This window comes from Bos indicus x Bos taurus, chromosome 26 (assembly GCF_003369695.1).
Source record: "Bos indicus x Bos taurus breed Angus x Brahman F1 hybrid chromosome 26, Bos_hybrid_MaternalHap_v2.0, whole genome shotgun sequence".
Lineage (NCBI taxonomy): Eukaryota > Metazoa > Chordata > Mammalia > Artiodactyla > Bovidae > Bos > Bos indicus x Bos taurus.
This window is the reverse complement of record NC_040101.1, coordinates 32470743-32496085: the sequence shown is the minus strand read 5'-3', so window position 1 is coordinate 32496085 and position 25343 is coordinate 32470743. Positions and strand designations below refer to the sequence as shown.

Sequence of the window (25343 nt, the reverse complement as noted above, 5' to 3'; positions counted from 1 at the left end):
TTCGATCCTTGGGTTGGGAAGATCTCCTGGAGGAGGGCATGGCAACCCACTCCAGCATTCTTGCCTGCAGATCCCCATGGACCGAGGAGCCTGGAGGGCCAAAATCTATGGGGTTGCAAAGAGTTGGACACGACTGAGCGACTAAGCACAAGGCTATCCAGTTAGTAGATGACATTATCTTCTACTTTAATTGTACCATCTTGCCCAAGGCTAGACAAACAGTCCCTTTCTCATAGCTCTCTGTATTTCCTCTCCCAAGGTAAAGTGACCCATTCTTATAGCATCAACTGTACTTTTATAGAGAGACCTCTTCCTTGGTGGCTCAGATGGTAAAGATTCTGCCTGCAATGTGGGAGACCCAGGTTTGATCCCTGGGTCGGGAAGATCCCCTGAAGAAGGGAATGGCAACCCACTCCAGTACTCTTGCCTGGAGATCTCCATGGACAGAAGAACCTGGTGGGCTACAGTCCATGGGGTTGCACAGAGTCGACATGGTTGAGTGACTGAAGTCCTATAGGCTTGTACTATCTCTTTTGTTCTAAAAAATCACTGGAGCTTCTCCTATCCTTTACATCTGGCATGTATAGAGTTACCTAATATGCCTTTGTGAATTTCCGACCATGGCATATCCCAGCCACAGAGATGGACGGATGTCTTGCATCCTCTCTGTCTCTTCCCTTCCTCATCTCATGTATTCAGCCAGAAGCAGCAGCTGATAATGACTGCATTTAAAATGTTTCTTGAATCTGTCCCTTTGCCCTCATTCCTGGGCAGTGGCCCATGCCCCCTAGTCTAGCACAATAGTTTCCTCCTTGCTCTTCCTGCTTCAGCCCCTCCCTTCTCATCCGTCCCCAGGATGCTCCCAGATGACCCATCCGGTACGCTGCTTTCCTTGTGTCCCTCACTGTTCTGGATCCCTCGTTGAACCCCCACTGCCTCGCTTTCATGGCTCTTCACTGTCTGGCTCCAGTCTTGTTTCTCTGCAGAGTAGTTCAAATCAGCCAGAGTGGTTTGCTCTTTCACATGTACCTCCCCCTTCCTTAACTTCCAGCAGCACATTTGTCCAACCCTGCCTGACCTCCTCTTGTAAGTGTCAAACGCCACATCTTTCCAAAACCACCTCCATCCCTTGGGGCAGGGTAAGACTTCAGTCACCAGACCCTAGGATCTCTCCCTCCCTCCTTTGAGATTTCCCAAAACACTCATTGTCTGAATATGTCACCAGGGCACCTGACAGTTGCCCACTGTGTCATGGTGCCTAAGCTGGGTTTCCCAAAATCAAGACGGTAAAGTCCGTTGTGACTGGAACCATGCTTCTCCTTGCTGAGGCTCAAGGTTGGGGAACTGAATGGAGCCATGCCCTTTCTTGTAAATCAGTCCATCTCCTGTACAAACATTAATTGAGCATCTACTATGTTCTAGGTACTATTCTGAACACTAAGAGTGCATCTGAGGAGACAAGTCCTTGCCCTCAAGGAACTTACGGTCTAATAAGAAAACAGATAAATACATTTTAGAAAGTATGAGTGTTTTGTAGGGCAAGTATAAGGTGCTCTTAATAGGGGCACCTTACCATGACTAAAGGTTTCCCAGTTGGCTCAAGTGGTAATGAATCCACCTGCCAATTCAGGTGACACTGGTTTGATCCCTGGGTCAGGAAGATCCCCTGGAGAAGGAAATGGCAACCTACTCCAGTGTTCTTGTCTGGGAAATCCCATGACCAGAGGAGCCTGGCAGACTATAGTCCGCAGAGTCACAAAAGAGTGGGACAGGACTTATTAACTAAACCACCGCCACCACAACTGTGGCTGAAATGCCAGGGAAGGCTTCTCTGAGACAGTAAATTTTATTTTTTACTTTAGTTTTTACAAGTCTCAATTTTTTATTATTGGGGGTTTCCCAGGTGGCATAGTTGGTAAAGAATCCTAGAATCAACAAAAATAACATTTCAATAAATATAATCAGAACAAACAAAATGTAGGGGAAAAGAAAATAAAAACTATATTACCTAAGGAAGTAAATGTTAGTCTGGGGCCTGAAGAGATTTATCCAGGTGAAGAGGAGGGAAAGAACATACCAGGCAGAGTACATAAGAAGGCTCAGAAGTGACACAGAATGTAGCACATTTAAAGGACTTTTATTTGAAGATAAAAGTCACACATGGCTCTGGTTGGCATGGAGAGTGTAAAGGAGACAGGTCGGGGGAAGGGCTGGGAGGGATAAGCAGGGCCACGTGGGTTGGACCCCAGAGGAGCTGGGATGGATGGTGTGGCCTTGGTGAAGAGAGGGTGAGATTTGTTAGGGGAGGAAGCTACACATACAGGGCCATATCAGGGGGCATGGAAAGAGGACTAGATGACAGGCAGGGAATGGTGAACTGGCTGGCAGAACTCGGAAGACCACGGAAGCGTTCCAATCACTGGAACCTGCCCTGTGACCTAGCTGGTGGTCAGGAATTCCGAAAGCTCTGTAGAGTCTACCAGGCCAAGCATGGCATGATAAAAGCCATGAGAGAGGTGTGTATAAAGCCCTGTGTTGGAGCGAGGTGGTTCAAGAAAGGCTTCCTGGGTCTGATGGGCTTTGGAAGGGGACTCCTAGTGCTGGGTGGGTGGGCTCAGGACAGTATTCTCTTTCTTGCCAGCGTCCAGTGCTCAACCCATGATCTAATGGCCTCTGGCTCTGGGGCCCATGGTGGCCGTTATTTCTGGAGGAAGTACCCCTTCTATAGCAGGACCGCTCCTTGGGAGAACTGGGAGGGCAAAGACCACGTCCTCGACATTTATTTCCTACCCAGGCTCTACCAACCTCCGCAAATAGCTACTTTCTCTCCAAGGCAGTTGGATCAACTTGTCCAAACATGCGTAGCCAATAAGTGGGTCTGAATTGAGGTCTTTGTCTACTGTAGCACCTTTCCCACCATCCAAAATAATTTTGTTATAATCTACAAAATAAATTTTCATTTATATTTATTGCTTCCCAAAGAAGAAAGCAGATGTAAAATGATTGGTTCTAACACCATCTCACAGAAACTCTGCTTCTTTCTCTTCCCCTTATAGAGGATTTTGTTTAATTAATTCAAATTTGTTGTAAGACATTATAACACACATTTGGGATACATCAGTGAAATAGGAGCCAGGGTAAAGACTCTGCTCAAGCTTACAATTTAGCAGACAAGACAAACAGAAGACATAATGAGTAAGTTACATTGTTTGCTAGCAAAGGTGATGAATGCTACAGACAAAGAACAAGAAGGGGAACCAAACAGAGGTTTTTTATTCTCACAAGTCAATTTAACTTAGTGGGCAGGAGGATAGATAGAATGAGAAGCAAGGGAGGCAAGGAGCAGGGCTTCTGTTTTTTTTCCTGTTTTTAAAAAATATGGATGTAAGTATTTTTTTTTCTATTGAGGTATATGAGGTTGATTTATAATCTTATACTGATTTCAGGCGTATAACATAGTGACTCAAAAAATTTTAGATTATACCCCATTTAAAATTTTTATGAAATATTGGCTAATTCCTTGTGTTGTACAATATATCCTTGTAGCTTATTTATTTCATTTTTTTACAAGAAGACAACTTTTTTAATTGAGGTCTAGTTGATTAATAATATAGTTTCAGGTGAACAACAGTGATTCAAAAACTGTATAGATTACACTCCACTTACATTTCTTATAAAATATCGACTATATTCCTTCCTTGTGCTATACAGTATATCCTTGTAGCTTTCTTATTTTATATGTGGTAGTTTGTATAGAAAAACTCTTAATCCTCTCTGTTTATTATGCCCTTACCCCTTTCCTCTCCCCATTGATAACCACTGGTTTGTTCTCTATATCTGTAAGTTGATTTCTGTTTTGTTATATTCAGTCATTTATTTTAGTTTTTAGATGATAACACACAGTATTTGTCTTTCTCTGTCTGACTTATTTCACTAAGCATAGTACCCTCTCAGAGAAGGCAACGGCACCCCACTCCAGTACTCTTGCCTGGAAAATCCCATGGACAGAGGAGCCTGGAAGGCTGAAGTCCATGGGGTCGCTGAGGGTCGGACACGACTGAGCGACTTCACTTTCACTTTTCACTTTCATGCATTGGAGAAGGAAATGGCAGCCCACTCCAGTGTTCTTGCCTGGAGAATCCCAGGGACGGGGGAGGCTGGTAGGCTGCCGTCTATGGGTTCGCACAGAGTTGGACACGACTGAAGTGACTTAGCAGCAGCAGTACCCTCTAGTTGTAGCTATGGCAAAACTTCCTTTCTTTTTTATGGCTGAGCAGTATTCCTATTTCATTGTGTATATAAGCCACATCTTTTTTATCCATTCATCTGTTGATGGGCACTTAGGTTGGTTCTGTATCTTGGATCTTCTAAATAATGCTGCTATGAACATTGGAGTGCATGTATACTTTCAAATTAATGTTTTGTTTTCTTCAGATGTATACCCAGGAGTGTGATTGCTGAATTATACAGTAGTTCTATTTTTAGTCTTTTGTGGAATCTCCATACAGCTTTACATAGTGGTTGCAGGACAGGGCTTCTGTTTTTCATGATAAACCCTTGTCCCTGGCTGGAATTTTAAACTAACTACATGTGTATTAGTTTGATAAAAATAAAAGTTAAATTCAAATAGTGCTGTAATTATATTGGTATGTGAGGGTGGCAGGGTGAGTTAAGTTCTCTGTTGCCACAGCAGAAAACAGGAAAAAGGTTTCTAAAGTTAATAAAACAAGAAATAGAACTACAGGCATATCATTTAGCAATGTAAAGAAAACTTCTAAAAAATCAGAATTCAAAGCAGAAACAGCTAAAGAGTGAAAAGTCATTTCTTCCAGGGGAGAAATGACTTGAAGGTAGGAACATGTAGGATACAGTAGATAGGGGACTCTTGCTTTTTATCATATGCCTTTCTGTATGTTTGGAAAATCCCATGGACGGAGAAGCCTGGTGGGCTGCAGTCCATGGGGTTGCGAAGAGTCAGACACGACTGAGCGACTTCACTTTCACTTTTCACTTTCATGCATTGGAGAAGGAAATGGCAACCTACTCCAGTGTTCTTGTCTGGAGAATCGCAGGGATGTGGGAGCCTGGTAGCCTGCCATCTATGGGGTTGCACAGAGTTGGACACGACTGAAGCGACTTAGCAGCTGTATGTTTGGATTTTTAAAATCATAGGCATGTGTTACTTTCAGGATTAAAAATAGACCCCATATTCTACTGAGTCCTGGGAGGTCTGGAGAGGGGTGTGTTGGGGGTTTTTGTAGGGAGTGAGAGGGTGGGAAAGTAGGTAAGTCTTCCCCCCATTCATGCAAATCCACTTTCTCTGATTTGTTTTATGTCTCTGACTTTTATGCAAGGTTTCTTTTGAACAAAGGTTTCTGCCAGTGAAATTGGATTGAACTCCTTTTGGCTCTCATGATTAATGATGCTTTATAAGCACCCATTACCCTTTATGCTCCTGCCTATTTACTTCTCTAAAGAACTTCCATCACTTAGAAGCCTTGCAGTCTTCCCCTCAGTTGGCTACGGTTGGAAGTAATTGGTGAATTTGTTGCCAGTTTGGAGGTGAGACCCTGCAGTCAGTCCTTTGATAATTGCTCCTGCAGAGGGCCTTTGGAACCATTCTCAGAACAGGGGTTCTTTGGGAATTCTGCCGGGCTTCCAGCTTGGTGGCTGTCATCAAGACAGGAATGCACTGCAGCTAAGAATCCCAGTATCGGCAGTTTCTCTTGGGGTAGCTGTGAATTCTTACGGAAACTTGCCTCCCACTCCACTTCCTGTTAAAGAAAAAGGAAGAGAGAAAAAGACAAAGAGAGAGAGACATGGAGACTATGAATGAAGAAACGGTGGCAACCTCCCATTTGCTTAGTCACCTCCTAGTGACTCCACTTCCAGACAAGTGTCACTGTCTGCCTGCTCTGGTACTATTTTTAGAGTAGGTCCCTTTCATTCATGTTTCCAGGGCCTCTGCAGTCATCCTTGATACTACCTTGCAGCTGCTTTCCTGAGTCTGAAGTTCCAAAGGTTCTGTGTTTCTAGGAACCTTTCATGCCTTCATGCCTTTTCACACGGTGTTCCTTCATCCACTGTCTGGGGATATGATAGTAGTCTTTGAAGTCCAAGCCCAAATGTCATGTAGTTGGGCAAACTTTTTCTGGACCTCAGTTTCTAAAGAAACCATCTCTGCCTCAATACTTATCATGGAGACTTGCCATCACTTGATTAGAGTTTGGGGTCCTTCTGGGGTTGAAAACATCCCATGGTCATCTTTCTGTCTGGTATACAGTGGGGTTTTTTTTTTTTTAGCATCTGTTCAGTGAATTAAATAAAGCATGCTGGCTATTTTTTTCTGTGCTTTAGGAAAACTTGCTTGGCCTGGAAGAAACGTTACTGTGGGAGGATCTTTAGCAAGCATCTCCATAAATCTTTTCCTGTTGTCCTCTTGAAAGACCAGATTTGAAAGAGTAGGTGGTATCAAGAGATAGCCTCCTATACTTGGAGGGATTTTGTCTGGGGAAGAAAATTGTTGCCACCAATTTACACATCAGAGAACAGAGGCCCAGAGAGACTGAGACTTGCTGGTGATCATACAGTGAACAGCAGAAGCCGGAGGTTGAAACCCATGTCATCTGACTCCAGGGACATGGTTTCCTACCACACACTTCCTTGTAGTCTCCACAGTGTGCTCTGAAATGACACCATTTAAGACTTTACAGACCACAATTTCCCCTCAAGCCTGCATGCAGTTGTCTTCTTTCCAGACCTAAGTGCTGAGAATCTCCATCCCCCTCCTGCTTTTTCTTCCTTGCCCTGAGATTAGGTAGCTCTTTCTCTGTCTCTTCTGCAGTCTGCAGGACTTCGTCTTCCTCTCATCTCTTTCCAGGTAGCATGATTTCCAAATTTTTCCACTGGTTTCTTTTTCTGGCTGTGGTCCTTTTGGGGGAGACTTTCCAATGCAGCCGAAGATTAGAGGATGATAACACTGAATTAGTTAGTGGATCTCCTTTGATGTTATTTTGTGGGCAAACTCATTAATTTATGACAAAAAACATCAAAGAGCTAGGCTCTTGCATAGGGGCTGGTTTGTCCCCAGGCAGCTGGGTAATAATGATCAGTCAGATTAAATCTCAGCATCTTCTCCTTCCTCCAGAGTTAAAGTCCAAGTGACTGGAGTGTGGGAACATCCCATTCTGTAGGATTCCATTGCAGCCTCGAGTCAGTACTATAGGAAGCTCTGCTCACTCCGAAAATGGATCTCTCTCCATAACTTCCACTTTGAGGCCTCTAAGCCTGAGGTCTGTCAAGACTGTGATAACAACCCTGGAGGCAATGTAGTAATAAAAGGCTGAGGCTGTTACTGTCTTTTTCTAGTCAGAGGAGCTGGATATTAGAAGGGATCATTCATCCTTGCATGGATGAATTCAAGGTTCTGTACAGAGTCCTAGTCCTGTAATTTCACTGGTAAGGAGAACTCTCCTTGGGCTCTACAGGAGAGTGCGAGCACCATGCTTGGCACACAGCAAACTCTTCATACATAATGGTTGAATGTACTTGTTTAGAAATGTTGTGATGCATGCAGGTCTCAGCTAGTTGAAGAGGAATAAGGTGTAGAGCTCAGGTCTTAACTTGCACCACAAAACCTCCTAGTCTACTTATACCGGTAGCCTGTACTGTGATTCTTCCATTGTATTTGTGATGGGAAATTGTCTGTGCTCCTTTCCAAAGCCACCCCCTCCGTGTTTGCCCATTCTCTGCTGACCTCTTAAGGGCTTGCTTCTGCTATTAACCCTCTTTTTTCAGAGCCATCAGTGTTTCCTCTCTGGTAGATTATTCCTGTCAGCAAACCCCAGACTCTAAAGTCTCCAATTTAAAAGAACCTCCTTTGCTCCTTCCTCTCCCTCAAGCCACCATACTACTTGTCACTCTCCTTTACAGCAGAATGACTAAAGGAGTTGTCCACACTCCCAGTATCTCTGCTTCCTCTCCTCCATTCTGACTCTCAAACCCATTTTAATCAGAATCTCATCTCCATGCTCCACTAAAACAGCCCTTATCAAGATTACCAGTGGCCTTCTTGCCGCCAGGTCCAATGGTTATTTCTCAGTCTTCATGTTATTCTAATGTTATTCCATATGCGAGCAGCACTCAATGCAGCAGGTAAGACTCTGTTACCAGGTTTCTTACTTGGCTCCAGGATACCACTCTCCTTCAGGTCTCCTTCTACTTCACTGGCCACTCTTAGAATCCTTTGTCTTCCCAACCTGTAAGTAATAAAGTACCAGGACTGATTCTTAATTTTTTTCTAGCTTTACCCATTTCTTAGATAATTTCATCTAGACCCATGGTTTTAAATACCATTCACATATTGATGATTCCTGAAGTTTTTATTTCGAACCCTCTACCTCTTCCCTGAATGCCAACTGCGTATTTTACTAAGATGTATAACATGCATACAGACTTCAAACCTAAACCAAGGGGACTTCCCTGGTGAGTCCAGTGGTTGAGAGTCCACCTTGCAATGCAGGAGATGCGAGTTCAGTCCCTGGTCAGAGAACTGGGGTCTGACATGCCACAGAGCATCTAAGCCAGTGTGCCACAACTAGAGAATCCATGCACCACAACGAAAGGTCTCAGGTTATGCAATGAAGATCCCTCAAGCTGCACCTAAGACCTAATGCAGCCAAATAATAAATATTAAAAATACCCTGAATCAACTAAACACATCCAAACTCTGTATTCCCCATCCTTGCTCAGCCCTTAGTCTTCCTCCCTCAGTAAATAACAACTCCTTTGTTTCAGGGGCTGAGACTTCAAAACTTGGAATCATCTTTAACTTATTTCATGTTGCAACCTCAATATATCCACAGGTCCTTTCAGCATTACCTCCAAGTTATAAATATCTAGAGTCTGGTCACTTCTCACCATCTCCACTGTTACTCCCCTAATCTCAGCCACCACCATATCTTGCCTGGATAACTCTAACAGCCTCCTAATTGGCCTCATTGCTTCTGTTCTTGCATCTCTGCCAACCCTAGCATCTAGAGCAATCTATTAAAAACTGCAATTAGATAATACCACGCCTCTACTCTAAATCTTTAAGGATTGCCATCCCACTTTCTGAATGGAATCCAAAATCCTCATGAGGGCCGACAAGTCATATAAAACCTGGCTCCTGCTCCCTTTCTGGTTTCAGCTTCTGTCTCTCTTTCCTTTGCCCCCTCCAGTCTAGCTACACTGGTCTCCCTGCTATTTGAACATGCCAAGCCCACTCCTGCCTCAGAGCCCTCATACTCTGTCCTCTAAGCTTTGTCAACTTTCTCAGATAACTGCATGCTAAATTCTCTCACTTCTTTCAGGCCTCTGCCCAAATGTCACCTTAACAAAAAGGTGCCCTTTTTGTTCTATTTGCCCTATTTTTTCTAAAATACCCTCTACCCCCATCTCTATCTCATTACCGTGCTTTACTTTTCTTCCTATTGTTGATTACAACTTGAGATATTTGATACTCTTTGCTAATCCATTATTGATCATTCCCCTATTAATATAAGTTTCAGTAAGTACAAAATCTTCGTGCATTTAGTCATCCCTGTATCCCAATCTCCTAGAAAAATGCCTGGTACATAGTAGGTGTTCAACAAATATACATAGAATGCACTCATCCAGGTGTGTTATCTTCAAGTGAAGAGAGTGGTTTTCAGATGGCTGTCTAATTAATATGATCAAAACCAAGTGTAAGGAACTGGGAGAGGTATACATGGAGATCATCAGATGTGTGTTTGTTTATTACCAGAGACCACCATGGGATTCACAGATATTTTCAGGTTGTTGTTCAATGCCAAATCATTTGCAAAGCTATAGGTGAAATGAAACATCTGCCTTTAATTTCTTTGTCATGTCCTTATCCTTGGGGACTCTGTTTTTATCTGTGAAATAGGCAATTGGAGATGTGGTTACTGTTTTGCTAATTTATAGGCTACACAATGCTGGAAGGAGACAGTACAGATAAGGGGATCAACCACATGAGCCCTGGAGCTTGACTGCCTTGTTTGAATCTTGCCTCTGTTCCTCACAGGCCATGTGACCTCCAGTAACTTACTCAGTTTCCTCATTTGTAAAGTAGAAATAATAAAAGGCATTTAATTCAAAGAATAATTATGAGGATTATATAAGATAATACATGTAGAGTATGTAGAATATGGTCTGGCACATCGTAAGTGCTTAACAAATGTTAGCTATTAAACATGAGATGCTCTGAGGGGTCATTGCTATTAATGTCTTTTAGGGGCAATAAGGTATCCTAGAATATAAGATGATATGGAACTTTTTAAAGTGTGATAATAATATTGTGATTAGATAGGAGAATGCCCTTATTTTTAGGAGATACATGGTGAGGTACTTAAGAATAAACCCTCACTTACTTTCTAATAATCTAGCCAATTATATCTCTATGTTTCTGTATCTATCAAGCAAATGTGACAAAATGCTAACGATTGGTGAAGCTAGGTGGATGGTACAGTTCATTGTACTAACCTTTCAAAGTTTCTGTATGTTTGAAATTTTTAAAATAAAAGGTTGAGGAAAAAGAAAGAGCCCTAGAAATAATCTAGTGAAGTTCAATACTCAGTTTACAGAAAGAAGACCAGATGTGAAGTGCTTACTTAAGGTCATACTGCCTGAGCCAGGACCCAGGTCTCCTGGCTAACTGTGTGTGTTAACCCTCAGGCAACTGTGAGCTGCAGAGGAGTATTCCCAGCTTTCTCTCAGAGACCAAGGGAAGTATATGGGTGTATAAAAGGGCACCTGTGTTGGTGCTTCATTTTTGTTTATTATGCAAATAGATAGGTCATCTGGTTGGAAGGTGTGATGTTGAAAAATATGAAAGAGGCGCCAGAGCCAGACCTGCCATCCTTAAAGGGTGGGCATACCAGTTTGGCACCATCTGCTTGTGGTTTTTAAGTGTGGTGATGGTGTGTGTGTGTAAACTCTGGGATTTCAGAGGAGAGAGGGAAGACTAGGGTTGGGGTCAGAGCCAGGAAAAGCAGCAAGGAGAGTCTGGCTTCAGTCTGGCGCTCCCTGAAAGAAGGGACCCCAGGGTATTTCTGGGGATGAAACAAGGGCACATATTTAAAGAAAGGAAACGATTACCTGTGGTCTGCAGCATCCTCCTCTAGCTGATAGGTTTCGTGGCAGTGAAAAGGACAGAGGGGAGAGGAAGGAATGTACATGCAGGCCTCGAGAGGGGGCCACAGAGAAGAAACGTAAGAGAAAAAAGAGAAAAACAAAAACATAAGAGGCAGCCTGGGCCATGGTGGGGGAGGGGTTGGGAAGAGGGGTGTTGGAACGGAAAAAACAGCCGCACCTGGGGGCCCGCGAACGAGTCTAGGACCGTCAGCCTTGGCAAGCTGGAATGTCTTGTCCCAGAACGGTCCTACCTCTCTTTCCTCCTAGTCTGGAAGCCCTGGGAGGCCTCGGTAGTGAGCGCAGAGCTCCTGGCGCTCTTATTAGGGGGAAGGACAGGCAGGAGAGGCGGGGCCTCCGGGCCCGGCGGGAGCGGAGCCTCTGGCCGCGGGCGGGGCTCCTCTCCGGCGGGCGGGCGCCGGAGTCTGGGGGCCTCCGCTTCCCGCTCCCGATCTGCGGAGGCGCCTGGCCCCTCCTACCCCCTCCCCGCCGCCCCCACGCCCGCCGCCGCTGTCAAAGATAACCAGGCCGTTGCCTGCAGGAGCAGCGGCAACTAGCGATCGGGCCCTGAAGAGCCTCGGGTGCGGCCTCGCCTCTCCGGCCCGGAGCTCTTATCAGCACCGCGGACAGCACAGTGATCGTCTCCAGGACCTAAGCGCCCGCCGGCCCACCCGCCCACAGGCGCTCGGGTCCGCGACGTTCGCATCAGCACCGCGGACAGCGCTCGGGCCCGGGTCTCGTCGCTGTCAACCCACCTGCTCCCTGAGTCAGCAGCGCCAACATCCCTCCTCGACGGGCCCCGCAGCGGGCTCGGAGCAGTCAGCGCCCCCGGAACATGGCCACTGAGGTAGGGGGCGAGCACCCGCCCGCAGTCAATGCCTGACTGCTGTGGGAAGAGATCGCTTCTAGGGGCGGGAAAGGGTGGAATGGGGTTGGATGAGGGGGCTGGGGTAAGATGGGATGGGGTGGCTTTCCCCGATCAGGTGCGCAGGGAGGGCGTAGGGGGGAGGTGGAATAGCAGGGTGGAAGAAAGGGGCTCCTCATTGGAGCTCCTTTGACCCCTGGCGTGTCAATCTTCCTCATCTGAATCCCGAAGCTGTCTGCACCACTTGTTGGCACTAGCGCCAGGGTTGTTCCGGGGCTTCAGCTGGGGTTTCCCCTTCTCACCGACTGCAAGTCCTGAAACCACTTCCCTAGAGGGTTGGAGACGAGCCTGAGCCTGTTTTAGGGAGGGAAGGCGGCTGGCTGCTGTTGCTATGCGATGCAGCCATCTAGCTTCTGATCCCAAAAGTCTGGCAGAGAGATGACAGAGCTACCTTCACATCCGCATTTCCTCCACGGAGGTGGGGCGTGGGGGACAGGAGGAGACAAAGAATCCTCAGGTCAAAACCCCAAATAGTTGGTTTCAATGATCTGCCTGCACCAGTTCAATTTTGCATATGACCCTTTCTCGCTTCTTCACCCCTTTTGAGTTCCCTGTACCAGAAGATCACATTTCTCTCGTGTCTGGTGGGAGGAGCCGCCTTCTTCAGGGTGTGCCTATAGGTGTGTCACTTTCAAGGGGCTTGAAAGCTGAACCAAGGACCTATGGACTGAGGGCAGGATCTGTGTCTAGTGCTTACGAGATTAGGAATTACCTTCTCTACCCCTCATTTCACAAGGGAAATGGGGCTCTTTATATTCCCACTTTTATAAGTGGTAGAGCTAATACATGAAGAAGAGGATCTATTTAATAGTCACAGCTTGTCAGCACCAGAGCTGGAAGTTTCTTCTTTAAATTTGGGAGTGGAACCCAGGACAACAGATTTCCCCTGTTCTGATGTTGACTTTTTTGGTGGTGTTTCCCCATTTCCAGCCCAGCTGGAACAGAAGCCCGGGGGACAGCAAAGGCTTTTGAATGATGCTAGGCAGTGCCTCTGGGCATCCTGCTGATCAGTGCAACATCACTGCCAAGTGTTGCTGTTGTTATTCTTCTGTTGTTGCCACCACGGAATGAGATGCAGTTGCTTGACATCACTCAGCTTTCTGACAAGGCACAGGGTTAAGTAGGAGAACTCGTCACCTAGGACCCAGTGAGGGGCAAGTCCTGAGCAGACTCACGGAGCTTGGTTTCTAGGGTGGAGGTATGCAGAGTGTTCAGAGAGTGCCAAAGATACTGAGAAGGGGTTGGGGGTGGAAAACAAAGGAGAGATGGCCAAGGAGCTGGTCACCTTCCAGACAAGGCTGCCAGACTGCAGTAAAGAGGCTGCCGCTGTTGGGCAGGAAGGGGAGAGTTCAGCCACTCAGGCACAGTTGGGCCAGCAGTGTGGGCATAGAAGGTGTCCACATCTGTGATGAGATCTGACAGATTCCAAGAGGCCCATTTGTCCCAGCAAATCTCCCTCTCCATTCTGCTATGGTTCACAGATTCCAACCAGCAAGCTTACATCTCTCAGTGGAGCCAGTGTTTCCAGGTGGCTGCTGTTAGCCTGGGAGAGGCTCTGCTCATAACGCTTCTGTGAACATAGCATTTTCTTGTGTACAAAGTGCTATCACATGCATGATCTCCTTTGAGCTTTAAAGCAACGCTGTGAAGTGGGCGAAGGTGGCGTCATTATCCCCAATTAACAGATGAGACAACTGAGGCTCAGAAGATTGCCTAATCCCTGTGAAGGAGCCAAGGAAAGCATCATTATCCCATTTTACAGATGATGCAACTGGAGTGCTGAGGCTTATCCAAGAAAATGTGGCTTAAAAAGTGGCGGAGCCAGGAGAAGAACTTGAGCCTTCTGTCTCCATGGCCAGTGATTTTTTTGTTGCATCCAGTGTATTCAGTTAGTCAGCTGTGTTGCCCAATAGACAGAAGAGGACTAGGGGTCTTTTGATGGTGAAGGATGCAAAGGAGTTCGGGAAGGGCTGGAGCATAGGGACTCAGGTACCCTGAATGGCCTGGCTGGCTCAGCTTGAGGGCAGAGGAATGGAGCCATGCCCAGAGGGGAGAGGGGCTGAGGACAAACATTGCCCATTTCCCGGCTGGGCCTTGGCTATACTCTGATGACGGCTCGGAGGGAGGAAGCCTTAGTTCTGCCAAGGCACAGGACGTCCACATTATCTGGGCTGCAGAGTGAGTCATTTTCCCCAGGCTGTTTTTACTGTTAGGATTGAGTTAAGATTACCAGGAAAAACCTGTTGGGAGAAAGAAAACCTCATGCCAAGCTCCCAGGGCCATTCCCTTAGGCTTCTGAATGGGAAGTCCTCAGCTCCAGTGAAAGATGTTTTGAGAAGAGAAGGGGGAGAAAGGGAGGGAGGAGGAGGCAGGGAAAGTGGGATGGAGAGGGAATAAGAAACAGAAGGAGAGAACTGAGAAAGGTTGGATATCTTTGGATCCCTGGATGGAAGGCATGGAGACTGGATCTTTTATACTCCCTAATTTCTGTTTAGGAGTGAACATTAGGGGAAGGGTGTATGTGTGAGAACCCCAGAGGAGGGATAAAGCCTCCTGAGCTGTACACTGACCTCATTTAGAAAACTGTAATAAGCCCATTTCCTTCATGACAAACCTCTGTGAATGTGTGTCATGGGATCAGGGTCTGCCCTGGAAACCAGTCCAAATGGCCAAGGACAACTGGGAAATGCCTGGCTGGGAGGAACTTCTCCAAGTGGTGAAGTTTGGCCCCTAAGAGATTTTAAAATGCACCCAAGTAGCATTAGGGGCTTCCCTGGTGGCTCAGGGGTAAAGAATCCACCTGCCAATGGAGGAGACGTGAGTTTGATCCCTGGGTTGGGAAGACCCCCTGAAGAAGGAAATGGCAACCCGCTCCAGAATAGTTTCTTGGGAAATCCCCATGAACAGAGGAATCTGGTGGGCTACAGTCCATGGGGTTGCTAAGAATCCGACACAACTTAGAGACTAACCAATGACAACAAAGTAGCATTATCCAAGAGGGGCATTGAAGGTTTGATCTCTGAGGTATGGGATCAACAAGCAGCAGACAATGGGGTCGCACAGAGTCGGACGCAACTGACGTGACTTAGCAGCAGCAGCAGACAATGGGCCGGGGCTCTGGTGCAGTCTGAGAAGGAAGGAGGCCCTGTGCCCAGGTTTCCATCCTGAGGCCCAACCTGCTGCCTGTGATTCACCATCCTCACTCCTCCTCCACACCCCAGCCAGGGAGCATGGTGTTGGCTCATCATCTGAGTCTTCTGATTCTTGAGTTGAGTCTCAGATGTGTCCTCGGGAATTAGCTGGTTTTTAATGAGGCTGGAGATGTGGGCCAGATGGGGCCTCCGCCTGGGAGTGCTCACCTGCACTGCGGTGCTTGCTCCTTTGCTCCTTGGAGTCTTCCACGTTGACTCCATCAGGTGTACAGACCCTAGATGTGAGACTGGGGGTACCTACTCTCCTGGCAGTCTCCTCTTCCTGCCACACTATAGTTTGAAAATTGGTGTCCGCAGATCTTACTGCTGATTTTCTTTCTTCTTTGTGCAATGCCTCTTGGTCCTGTCTTTACTCAGGTGCCGGCAGCAGAGGGATGGTGAGGAGAGAGAGGGGAGAGTTCAGGAAGGGGAAAGGCACATGAGAAGCCCACGTTTCTGCATCATTTAGGAAACCCGAGGAGTGCTGCCCAGGGGTGGAGAGCATCATGGATCTATGGATCTTGACTGAAAACTCCTGTCAGCTTTCTGAAAGCTAAGTAGCTGGCAAGTGGCTTGGTCTCGGGCTCTAGCTCTGGCCCAAGGGGCCCCACCCTGGGATTTTAGTTCAGAGGTCCTAAGCTGGCAGCTTTAGGAATGAATCTAGTTTACAGATGTGCCTTCTTTGGTCTGCTCAATGCTTATAAATTTAAAAAATTCATTGGAAACATTTAAAAATCTGGATATCTGATATTAAGGAAATCTGAATTTATGGCTTCTCTTAAAAAATCAGAATTGTGGCAACCTGGGCACATATTCTCACATGGCAATGATCAGCTGCTTTCTTGAGATAGCACATGAGTTCTCTAATTAGTCACAAAACCCAATACTTTTGCTACCTGATGTGAAGAGCCGACTCATTAGAAAACCCTGATGCTGGGAAAGATTGAAAGCAGGAGGAGAAGGGGGTGACAGAGGACCAGATGGTTGGATGGCATCACTGACTCAATGGACATGAGTTTGAGCAAGCTCCGGGAGATGGTGAAGGACAGGAAAGCTTGGCGTGCTGCAGTTCATGGGGCTGCAAAGAGCTGGACAAGACGGAGCAACTGGACAACAACCAGCTGACTCACTTACACGCTTAGTCCCTGAGAACCGTTGCATTCCTAATCCCTTATAAGGCCTTAGAATGTCAGAGCTGGCAACAGCTTTAGTGATGATGTAGTTCCAACTTCTCAGTTTCAAGTTGAAGAAACAGAAGCCCAGAGAAGGGGAGACTTTCCCAGAATCATGTGGCCAGGACTGGCAGGCCAGTTTCCTGCTCCTTGGTCAGTGGGTTATCTACCCACCAGGGCGTTATGGCACTTCACAACCAAGCCACCATGGATGGAGAGACAGGAGACTCTGCCTTACCTTTGATCCTACTCTTTACCAACTGTAGATGATTTTATGATATGTGTGCTCTAAGTAGATCTGGGGAACTAGGGTGCTGGCATATAAAGTGTGTCTGATACCATCTTCTAGTAACTTCTCAAGACCCCACAAGCACTCTCCAGGTAGGGAAGAAGATCCCTAGTCACCCAAAGCCAGGATAGTGTTCTCAGGCTCAGGATATTGTTGGGTTTGGAAAGGGTATTGACCCTTCCTGCTCTGACTACTTGGGAACCTGTGGATAAATGCCAAAAAGAAATGGGAATATATTATGCCAGGTAGTGCCCTAAAATCTTAAATGCTGTAATAAAATAGAGGTTTGTTTCTTGCTCAGGCCTGTGTTCCTGATCAGTCTGTGGCTCTCCTCCAAGCAGTGATTCAGGGACCCAGGTTCTCTACAGCCTGTGGTTCCAGTATCTTCAACACATGGCTCCCTTGGTTTCTGTGGACGGGGCAAGATCACAGAGGAGGGGTGGTCTTCATGAGCCGAGCCTATACATGACATCCATCATTCCCACTCACATTCTATTCAGTCACGTGGCCACACTTAACTGAAAAGGAGGCTGAGAACTAATCTAGCTGTGTGCCTAAGAGGAAGGAGTCAACAGCTCCTTGTCTAGAGTCAACAGCTCACCAGTCACTAAGACATACACACCTTCATGGTGGCACACGGTGTGTTTGGGCACAGACAAAGGGGGATATTGGAAGGGAGGAAGCCGAGCCCATCTCAGAATGACTGAAGCACTGTTCTTTCCCTTTCTATTCTCACCATAATTTTTCTTAACTTAGACCCACTTTAGTTTTCCCCTGAACTACTACAAAGATAGTCATCCCTCCAACTGGCCCCCTAACCCAGTCATGCCTGCTTCAGTGCACCACTCATGAAGCTGCCAGAATGACCCTTCTGGGGCCAGGGGACTCCATCTTCAAGGTTGACAGGCTCATGTAGTTGGTTGAGAAGGGTGGAGGAAGGTCACAGGCCCCTTTCTTTTGAAAACACAATCATGTGAAACCTTAACTAAACAGAGCAGAAGCACTGATGAACTTATTTATGTTACCAAAGCATTCTTTATTTTTCAAAGTTATCATAGGATCCTGCTAAAAGTCAAGAGACTCTCAATTAAAACCTTGATTAGGAGCATCAAGGACTATGAAGACTATAGGAGCCCTTGTACATTATTTCATCTGATCACAATACTTTGGGATCACACTCTTAAATAGAGCAAAATTCACTTGGATTTAGGAAAATCTCATTTGCAGTCTCTGCTTTTGTACCATCCCAGGCCCTGGATCTGCTCCTACTACCATACTGACAACCTTTTTCTTGTTACTTATTCTTCCCCAGTTCTTAAGCAAGTGTATCTTCTATCAGAAATCATCCCCTCCAGTAGAAACTTGTCAAGCCCTTTGTGATCTACCCCTTGACTCCTCTATACTCTCTTCATCTACTGCTTTTATCTGATCTGCAAACCAGTCCATTCTTGCTGAAATCTGCCTCCAGTCATTGCAGCAGAACTTGTTCTCCGCTGTCTCTCTCACTTTGCACAGGCTTCTCCCTCTGGGTTGCCTTTTCTCCGCCTGCCCCCCCACCCCCTGCCAACCCTCTACTACTGGTAGCTCCTTTATGACTCCGCACAGACCTCAGGAAGCCTTTTCTGAGCAAGCATTTCTGGGTAAGATGCTACTTCTCTGTAGCATTTATCACAGTCTGATTCATTATATATTTACTTGTCTTCCTCCCTGGAGCTCATGACTGTCTTTTGCTCAGCATCCCCAGAGCCTGGCAATAGTAGGGACTCAAGAAATGAAAGCCGAGTGACTGAATGGATTCACCTTAATTACACAGGATGAACTGGCTGTGTTCAGTCTGCCTTTGGGGCTTGGGCTCCACATAGTTCTAATGTCTGACATATTTCACCCAATGGGTTGCTTGTCTCAAATGTGGGTGATGGAGGCTAGAAGTGCAAAAAAGAGGCTCTGTTCTTCTGTGGAATTGAGCCCACTCCCCGCCCCACCCCCAGACTCTACAGTCTGTGTCAATGCCAAGTCCTCAGGTGTGGACAAGGGACCAAAGTCCTTCCACTCCTTCCTGCCCGGGCAGGAGACTTCTTCAGTTTCTGGCCTTGGCCCACTTCATCCACAGATTTCTCTGGGGAATTTCAGTGTCTGTGGGCCCCCTTCATTCCTGTGATGAGAAGTGCTGGACATGGAAATGATCTGTGGTGTTTCTGACCTTGGTCATAACTTGGCCTGAACCCCAGTCTCCCTCTGAGTTCATGGGTACATCCTGTCTTCCTCTGCCCCATGTACTCTCCTTCCCCAGTAAAGTGCTGTCAGCCCCACTTGAGGCGTCAGTCTTATTCAGTGCTGGGGTCTCCAAGCCAAGGCCTGACAAGTTGTGAATGTTTGAAACTTGCTGAATGAATGAGAGAGTGAAAGGCCCTTCGATGGGCATGTGTGCACGTGTGTGTGTGTGTGAAAGAGAGAGACCGAGAGAGAAGAGGATCTGGGTGAGCCATCAGGAAATGTTTTCCTTTCATTACAATTTGTTCCTGGCTCTGTGGGTGGTTCTAGAACCTCTTATTTTGGCTCAACTTTGGCCCTGCTTCAGGCTTTTCCAGGATGTTTCTGGGATAGCTGGAGGCATCCTCTGGGTAATCTTGATAGGCTTGCTTCCCATGGCCTTCCTTGAACACTTGTAGGGTGGACAACTTGTCCTGGTTTCCTGAAAACTTTCCTGGTTTTAGCTATGACAGGCCCACACCCTAATAAACCGCTCAGCCTTGGACAAACCTAGAAGGAAGATCACCTTGAGTTCATGCCTCCCGATCAATTCCCAAGGTCCACAATCTGCAGGAGCTCCGGCGAAGTGCCTCGCTGGCCACCAAGGTCTTTATCCAGAGAGACTACAGCGATGGGACCATCTGCCAGTTCCAGACCAAGTTCCCCCCAGAGCTGGACAGTCGGGTAAGGATGTCTTTCCCTAAATTTGGGACACAGAACATAATGGAACTGAGGGGCTTATTAGAATATTTATCTTTTTCTAGGATAAAAATAGTATAGGAAACAACTTGCTCAGCTGCTTCATGTGGAAGAACTAAAGCATTTTGCCTCACTGTTGCCTCCTAGAAAGTTGGAGCTGAAAAAAAAAAATTCAGAGATTTTCTAGTTCAGTGGTTCTCAAATTTCAGAGAATCACCTAGGGAGCTTGTCAAACAAACACGAATTCCTGAGTCTTATTGGATAATATCAGATGTCATCAGAGATGCTGACTCAGCTGCAGGATTAGGTTCAGGAATCTCTTTTTAGAAGCACTTCTCAACTCCAGCTGTGCATTAGAATTTCCTGGGGAGCTTAAAAGAATTCTGATGCTCAGACCACACCCAACATCAATCAAATCAGAGTGTCTGGGGCTGGGGCCCAGGTATCAGCATTGCTTTAAATTTTCCCAGATGGTTCCAATGTGCAGCTGGGCTGAGGATCTTAATTTTTAATGAGAAAGCCCCAGGCGATATGGCACCAGGTGAATATGGATCCCACTTAGAATCTCTGCTGTCCTAGTGCGGTGCTTCTCATGATTGGCTGCCCATTAGAACCACCTGGGAGCTTTTGAAAAAAAATTGCAGGTGTCAGTTTCGGTAGACTAAGATAGTGGTGGTCTTTGCTGCTCTGAACCACCCTCCCCCTTCCCAGACCATTTGAATCAGAATCTCTTGGAGGCAAGACCTGGGTGTGCCTACATTTTAAAATCTCTTCGGGAGATTTTAGTGTGCACCAGAATTGAGAACCGCTAAGCCCTTGAACCAAAACTGTGGCCTGTGCACAGGCAACACCCTGTCTCCTGGAAATAGCATCTCAGGCTCCACCCTGGATCTACTGATTCATAATCTGCATTTTAAGATCCCGAGGTTATTCATACATGCATTAAAGTTGGAGAAGCATTGCTCTAGTTCATCCTCTCCTTTAAGAGAGAAAGCTCAGGGACAGGAAGAGGAAGTGAGGTACCAAACTGACTGAGCGCCAGAAAGGCCTTGATGTCCAACTCTGCGTTTCCACAGGACTCTTGTTTCCTTATGCATCCATAGTGGATATAGATAGAATTGGGTGCTCAGGTTGGTCAGAGTCCTGGCAGGGAGAGCATAGAGAGCTGATCCACTGCAGAAAATGTTCACCTCTTGGATTTCATGAGAGTTTTCTGTTTTCAAGTGAGGACAAGTCGTCATTTTTGTTTCCATTTTATAGATGTGGAAACTGAGGCTAGAGTAGTTAAATCATTAGCTCAAGGTCATGCAGTTAGTTGATAGCCAAGTCTGGACTGGACCCCCAGGCTCCTGACTTCCTGTCAAGTGCTCATGGGCATCTCTCTGGTCTTGCCTGTGTGCCCCCAACCCCCCACATTGGTGACGCCCCACCACGGCAACCACACTCCAGGGAGGCTGACCTGGGTCCTGCTCCCTGTCTCTCTCTCCCTCCAGATCGAGCGGCAGCTCTTTGAGGAGACCGTGAAGACCCTCAACAGCTTCTACGCGGAGGCCGAGAAGATTGGGGGCAGCTCTTACCTCGAGGGCTGCCTGGCCTGTGCCACGGCCTACTTCATCTTCCTCTGCATGGAGACCCACTATGAGAAGGTGGCTATTCCCCCACAGCCCCACATTCCCTCCCCCCTGGGGCTCCGGTGCCTCAGCCTCAGCCTCAGCCTCAATGGGCCCCTCTCCTCACAGGTTCTCAAGAAGATCTCCCGCTACATCCAGGAGCAGAATGAGAAGGTCTTTGCCCCCCGAGGCCTCCTACTTACAGACCCCGTGGAGCGTGGGATGAGAGTTGTATCCTTTCTGGCTGTTCCATTCTAAGGCACCCAGCTGCAGCCAGCAGGAGCCCCGGGGAGGCTGCCAGGAAGCTGGACCACCCTAGGGGACTCTGCTCAGGATTTCTTAGGGTTCCCCATATCCCTGATCATTGACCTTCCTCTCCCACCATAAGTTAGTGCTATTTGTAAATTTTAGGCTTTGCTTTTATTGAGCTGCATTTAATCAGTGCGTGGGTGTGTGCTAAGTCACTTCAGTCATGTCCGACTCTTTGCAACCCTATGTACTGGAGCCTGCCAGGCTCCTCTGTCCAGGGGATTCTCCAGGCAAGAATACTAGAGTGGGTTGCCATGCCCTTCTATAGGGGTCTTCCCGACCCAGGGATTGAAACTGCATCTCTTACATCTTCTGCATTGGCAGGCGGGTTCTTTACCACTAGTGCCACCTGGGAAGCCTGCATTTAACCAGTGGTTAATATCAATACATGCCAGATGTCACAGTAAGTGCTTTGAAAATATGAATTCCTGTACTTCTCATAAGACCCCTGTAAAATGGGTAACTCTTCTTATTGCCTTTGTAGTGGACCCTGACTCAGAGCCGCCCAGCCAGCGACCACCAGAGCCAAGATCTGAGCTCAGGCCCACTCTTCACTGCCCTTGCATTTAACCCTCATTGAAGCCTATGCGGTAGGTCCCCTTGTACCCCTTTCACAGATGAGAAGATGGAGGTCTTGGTGGGAGACTGGCCCTCGAGTGTGTTATAGGTCTACCCACTCCCCCTGATCAAGGTATACATACATTTCCCCCACCCCCGGTCAGCAGCAGATAGTAGAATTCTTAAAAATAACATTTACTGGTAAAGAAAACACAAATCCCAGGGAATCTCATGCTTACAAAGCCCAAGGAGAAGCGCTTCTTCTCATCGAGGCTTTACTATGTGCCAGGTATTGTGTTTAGTCTTTTACATGCTTTATTTCATTTAATTCTGTCAATAACTCCAAGATTCTATTATTATCCCCATTTTACAGATCAGATAACAGATGGTAACAAGTGAGGTGATTGGTCAAAAGTCACATAGCTGAGATTGGGTATGGGGACATTTGAACTCAGGACAGCCAAGTCCTCACACCTGTTCAATCACACCCACTACATTGGGTACATCACGTGCTGGGATACAAAGATTAGACTCGCTAGAATTTTAGCGCCGGGTCCTGGCTGTGCGCAGGCGCCTTTGAGCCGAGCCAGCGCAGGTGAGAGGAGGGGTTTGGGTGTGGCTCTCAGGCGTCCGCGTCCTGCCCGTCTGGGAAGCAGCAGCAGCCTGGCCTCGCGCTTCCCTGCTGACCTCCATCAGCCGGTTCCCTTCGGCTTGCACCCTTCCTTAACGCCCGCCCAGATCGAGATCTCCATCTACGAGGACCGGTGCAGCAGCGGCAGCTCGAGCAGCGGTAGCAGCAGCGGCAGCGGCAGCAGCAGTGGTGGGGGCGGTGGGGCGGGGGGCCGGTGACTGGCCGAGAGTCCCTGCAGGGAGGTGTACGGCTGGACTGAGGGCCTCGCAGACCTGAGGCGGCTGCGCTACCAGAGCACCCGCTTCTGAATCATTCTCTGGGCCCATCTCCTGCCCAGGGCGGGAAGGAGGCTGACCCGCCCAGTGTCGCCCGCGGGCCATCAGCTGGCGCCCCTTGCCCACTGGCAGGACGGTCCACTTCCTGACTTGGCTTTTATCCGACGGGGCTGGTCTGGGTCACACGGAGGCAGGTCTTCCACGGGGTGGGGGTGGGGGTGGGGACAACACTGATTGGACAAACCCCTTTCTTCCGCAGCTTCCCTCCCGACACCCCCTGAAAAGGATCCAAGCCCATCAAATAGAGAATGCCCATCCTGCATGGTACTTGACTCCAAATCCCACATCCACCAGGACTCCCTTCCTCGGGGTCCCACGCCCCGAGGCTGTCTCCCAGTGTGTATGCTTTCTGACGCCACCACAGGGCCTCTGCCTGTCTGTGATCCTGCCTCCACTGATTCAAGGTCTGGGGAGACAGGAGTGGTCAGCCCCCTCCTGACCTCTTCTAGACTCCTGGCATCCCTGTCCTCCACCCAGAGCCTGGAGGTCATCTTGGACTCTCTCAGAAGTGTCCAGCTACTGCGACTTGGCAGGCCAGGTGCTGGTGGAGGTGGGGCACATGGCCTGGCCTCTGGAAGGTTGTATGGGGGTCCGGAGAGATGCTTCATGGAGAGATGTAGCCTTGGGGGGCTTGAACCTCCAAAACGGGAGCCAACTTCCTGAGATTAGAACGTGCGTGTGTGAGAGTGAGTGTGTGTGCGGGCAGGCACATGTGTATGTGCACATATGTGTGTGCCCTGTGTGCACCAATGCACCTGTGTGTAGGTATGTGTGAGGACAGGTGTGTGCATGAGTGTGCTGTGAGTGCCTGTGTGTGACTGCCCTCGTGTGTGTGTACACACGTGTGCATACAGGTGTGTGAATGCACTTGTATGTTGCCCTTGGCTACTGGGCCGATGTTTGCCCCTCTCTGCATCTTGTCTTATCTTTGTGCGCCATGGTCTGGCTGCTTCCCTGGGTGGGTCCAGCCTGTCCTCTTGTAAATAAATGTCCTAACATCCCTTGTCTCTTGCTTGGCTGCCAGCTAGGCTCTTCTTCTTGGTCTCTCCCCCACTGGCATGTTTCTCCCCACCTTCTGACTGTACTGTATACATTCTAACAAAAGCATTGGGGTTCTAGGAGAGTGGAGCCAACCTTCCATGGCCTTCTGTGCCCCACTTCAGGTCCCCCATAACAAGGCAACAGGGCCCTGGGCACTGCGTACTCAGGGGGTCTCCAAGGCTGTGTGAGACGTCCTTGGAAGGCCAAAGAGGCTGCCAATCTGCAGGGGAAAAGGCAAATTTCTTTCTTGAAAGAGGGGTGTCCAGCCGGTGAGGCCCTGACTGCCGAGGCCCAGCAGCCCCTCCCTGGTGTCTGGAGATGGACAGAAGCAGGCTGCCTGTCTTGGCCGGCAGGAGGTGCTAGAGGGGAATATGAGAGACCAGTCACTGCAGGTAGCTTTCTGGAACCAAAGAGGGGCCTGACTTTCTTTGGATGCAGGAGGAGTATATGGGAAGGGTTCAGAGAGCTGGTGAGGGTGGCCCAGCCCCTGAGTCTCAGTGGGTCCTGGTCCAAGTGTTCCCTGGGTGAGCTGCAGCCCACTGATCTCCACCACAGTCCCCTTCCCTCTGAACCTGGCCTGTGCCCACTCTGGCCCTCCGCATGGCTGTGGCCAACCTGTCAGGTGAATGATGCATCTCCCGTGAAATGGCTGGGCGCTGGCCGTGCGGTGGCCTTTCATCTTATTATTTCTTTTTCCAATAAAAGGACTTGCCCAGCTTGAGGCTCTCTGCTGCTTCTCTCCCCCCTCGGCAATGGGGGGTCAGATCTACGCCCCAGGATCACGGCGAGGGGATGCTTAGTGACCCACTCACCTCCTGCTGAGGAGACGGGGCCAAGTGTGTTTCTGAAGAGGCAGCACCCGGACATGGAAGAATGAACAATGTCTTCTTTGAGTTTGTAGTCTGGTGGGGAGGCAGACATTCCTCATCTCTAATCTGGAGCTTTTATTTGGCCCTCGGATCCTTAGGTGGGGGGAACAGGTTGAACTGAAACCAGGTCAAAATCAAGTCATGAATTAATTAGATAAATATCTATGTCTTGAGCTCATATCTGTTAGGGGTTGGATCATACAGGTCACTCCGTTCTAAAGAAAAGTATGTGGGTGTTGGAATCTAGCAGAGGTGTGTCTTGGCTCTTATAAAACTAAATAACATGTAA

The 25343-nt window shown here is 47.9% G+C and overlaps 1 protein-coding gene and 1 long non-coding RNA gene across 2 annotated transcripts; one reads left to right on the top strand and one right to left on the bottom strand.

Annotated features, from left to right (window-relative positions):
* Positions 1-5110: 5110 nt before the first annotated feature.
* Positions 5111-12016, bottom strand: LOC113884352. Its single transcript, XR_003508854.1, has 3 exons — positions 11931-12016; positions 8061-8258; positions 5111-5774 (listed from the first exon to the last, which is right to left on the bottom strand). It is a non-coding gene; the product is annotated as an uncharacterized LOC113884352 (long non-coding RNA).
* On the top strand, positions 11553-25343 carry GOLGA7B (golgin A7 family member B). Its single transcript, XM_027528891.1, has 6 exons — positions 11553-12022; positions 19561-19686; positions 21195-21347; positions 21441-21542; positions 22917-22968; positions 23344-25343. Exons 1-6 carry the CDS (start codon positions 12011-12013, stop codon positions 23805-23807), a joined length of 909 nt encoding a protein of 302 aa, XP_027384692.1. The 5' UTR covers positions 11553-12010; the 3' UTR covers positions 23808-25343.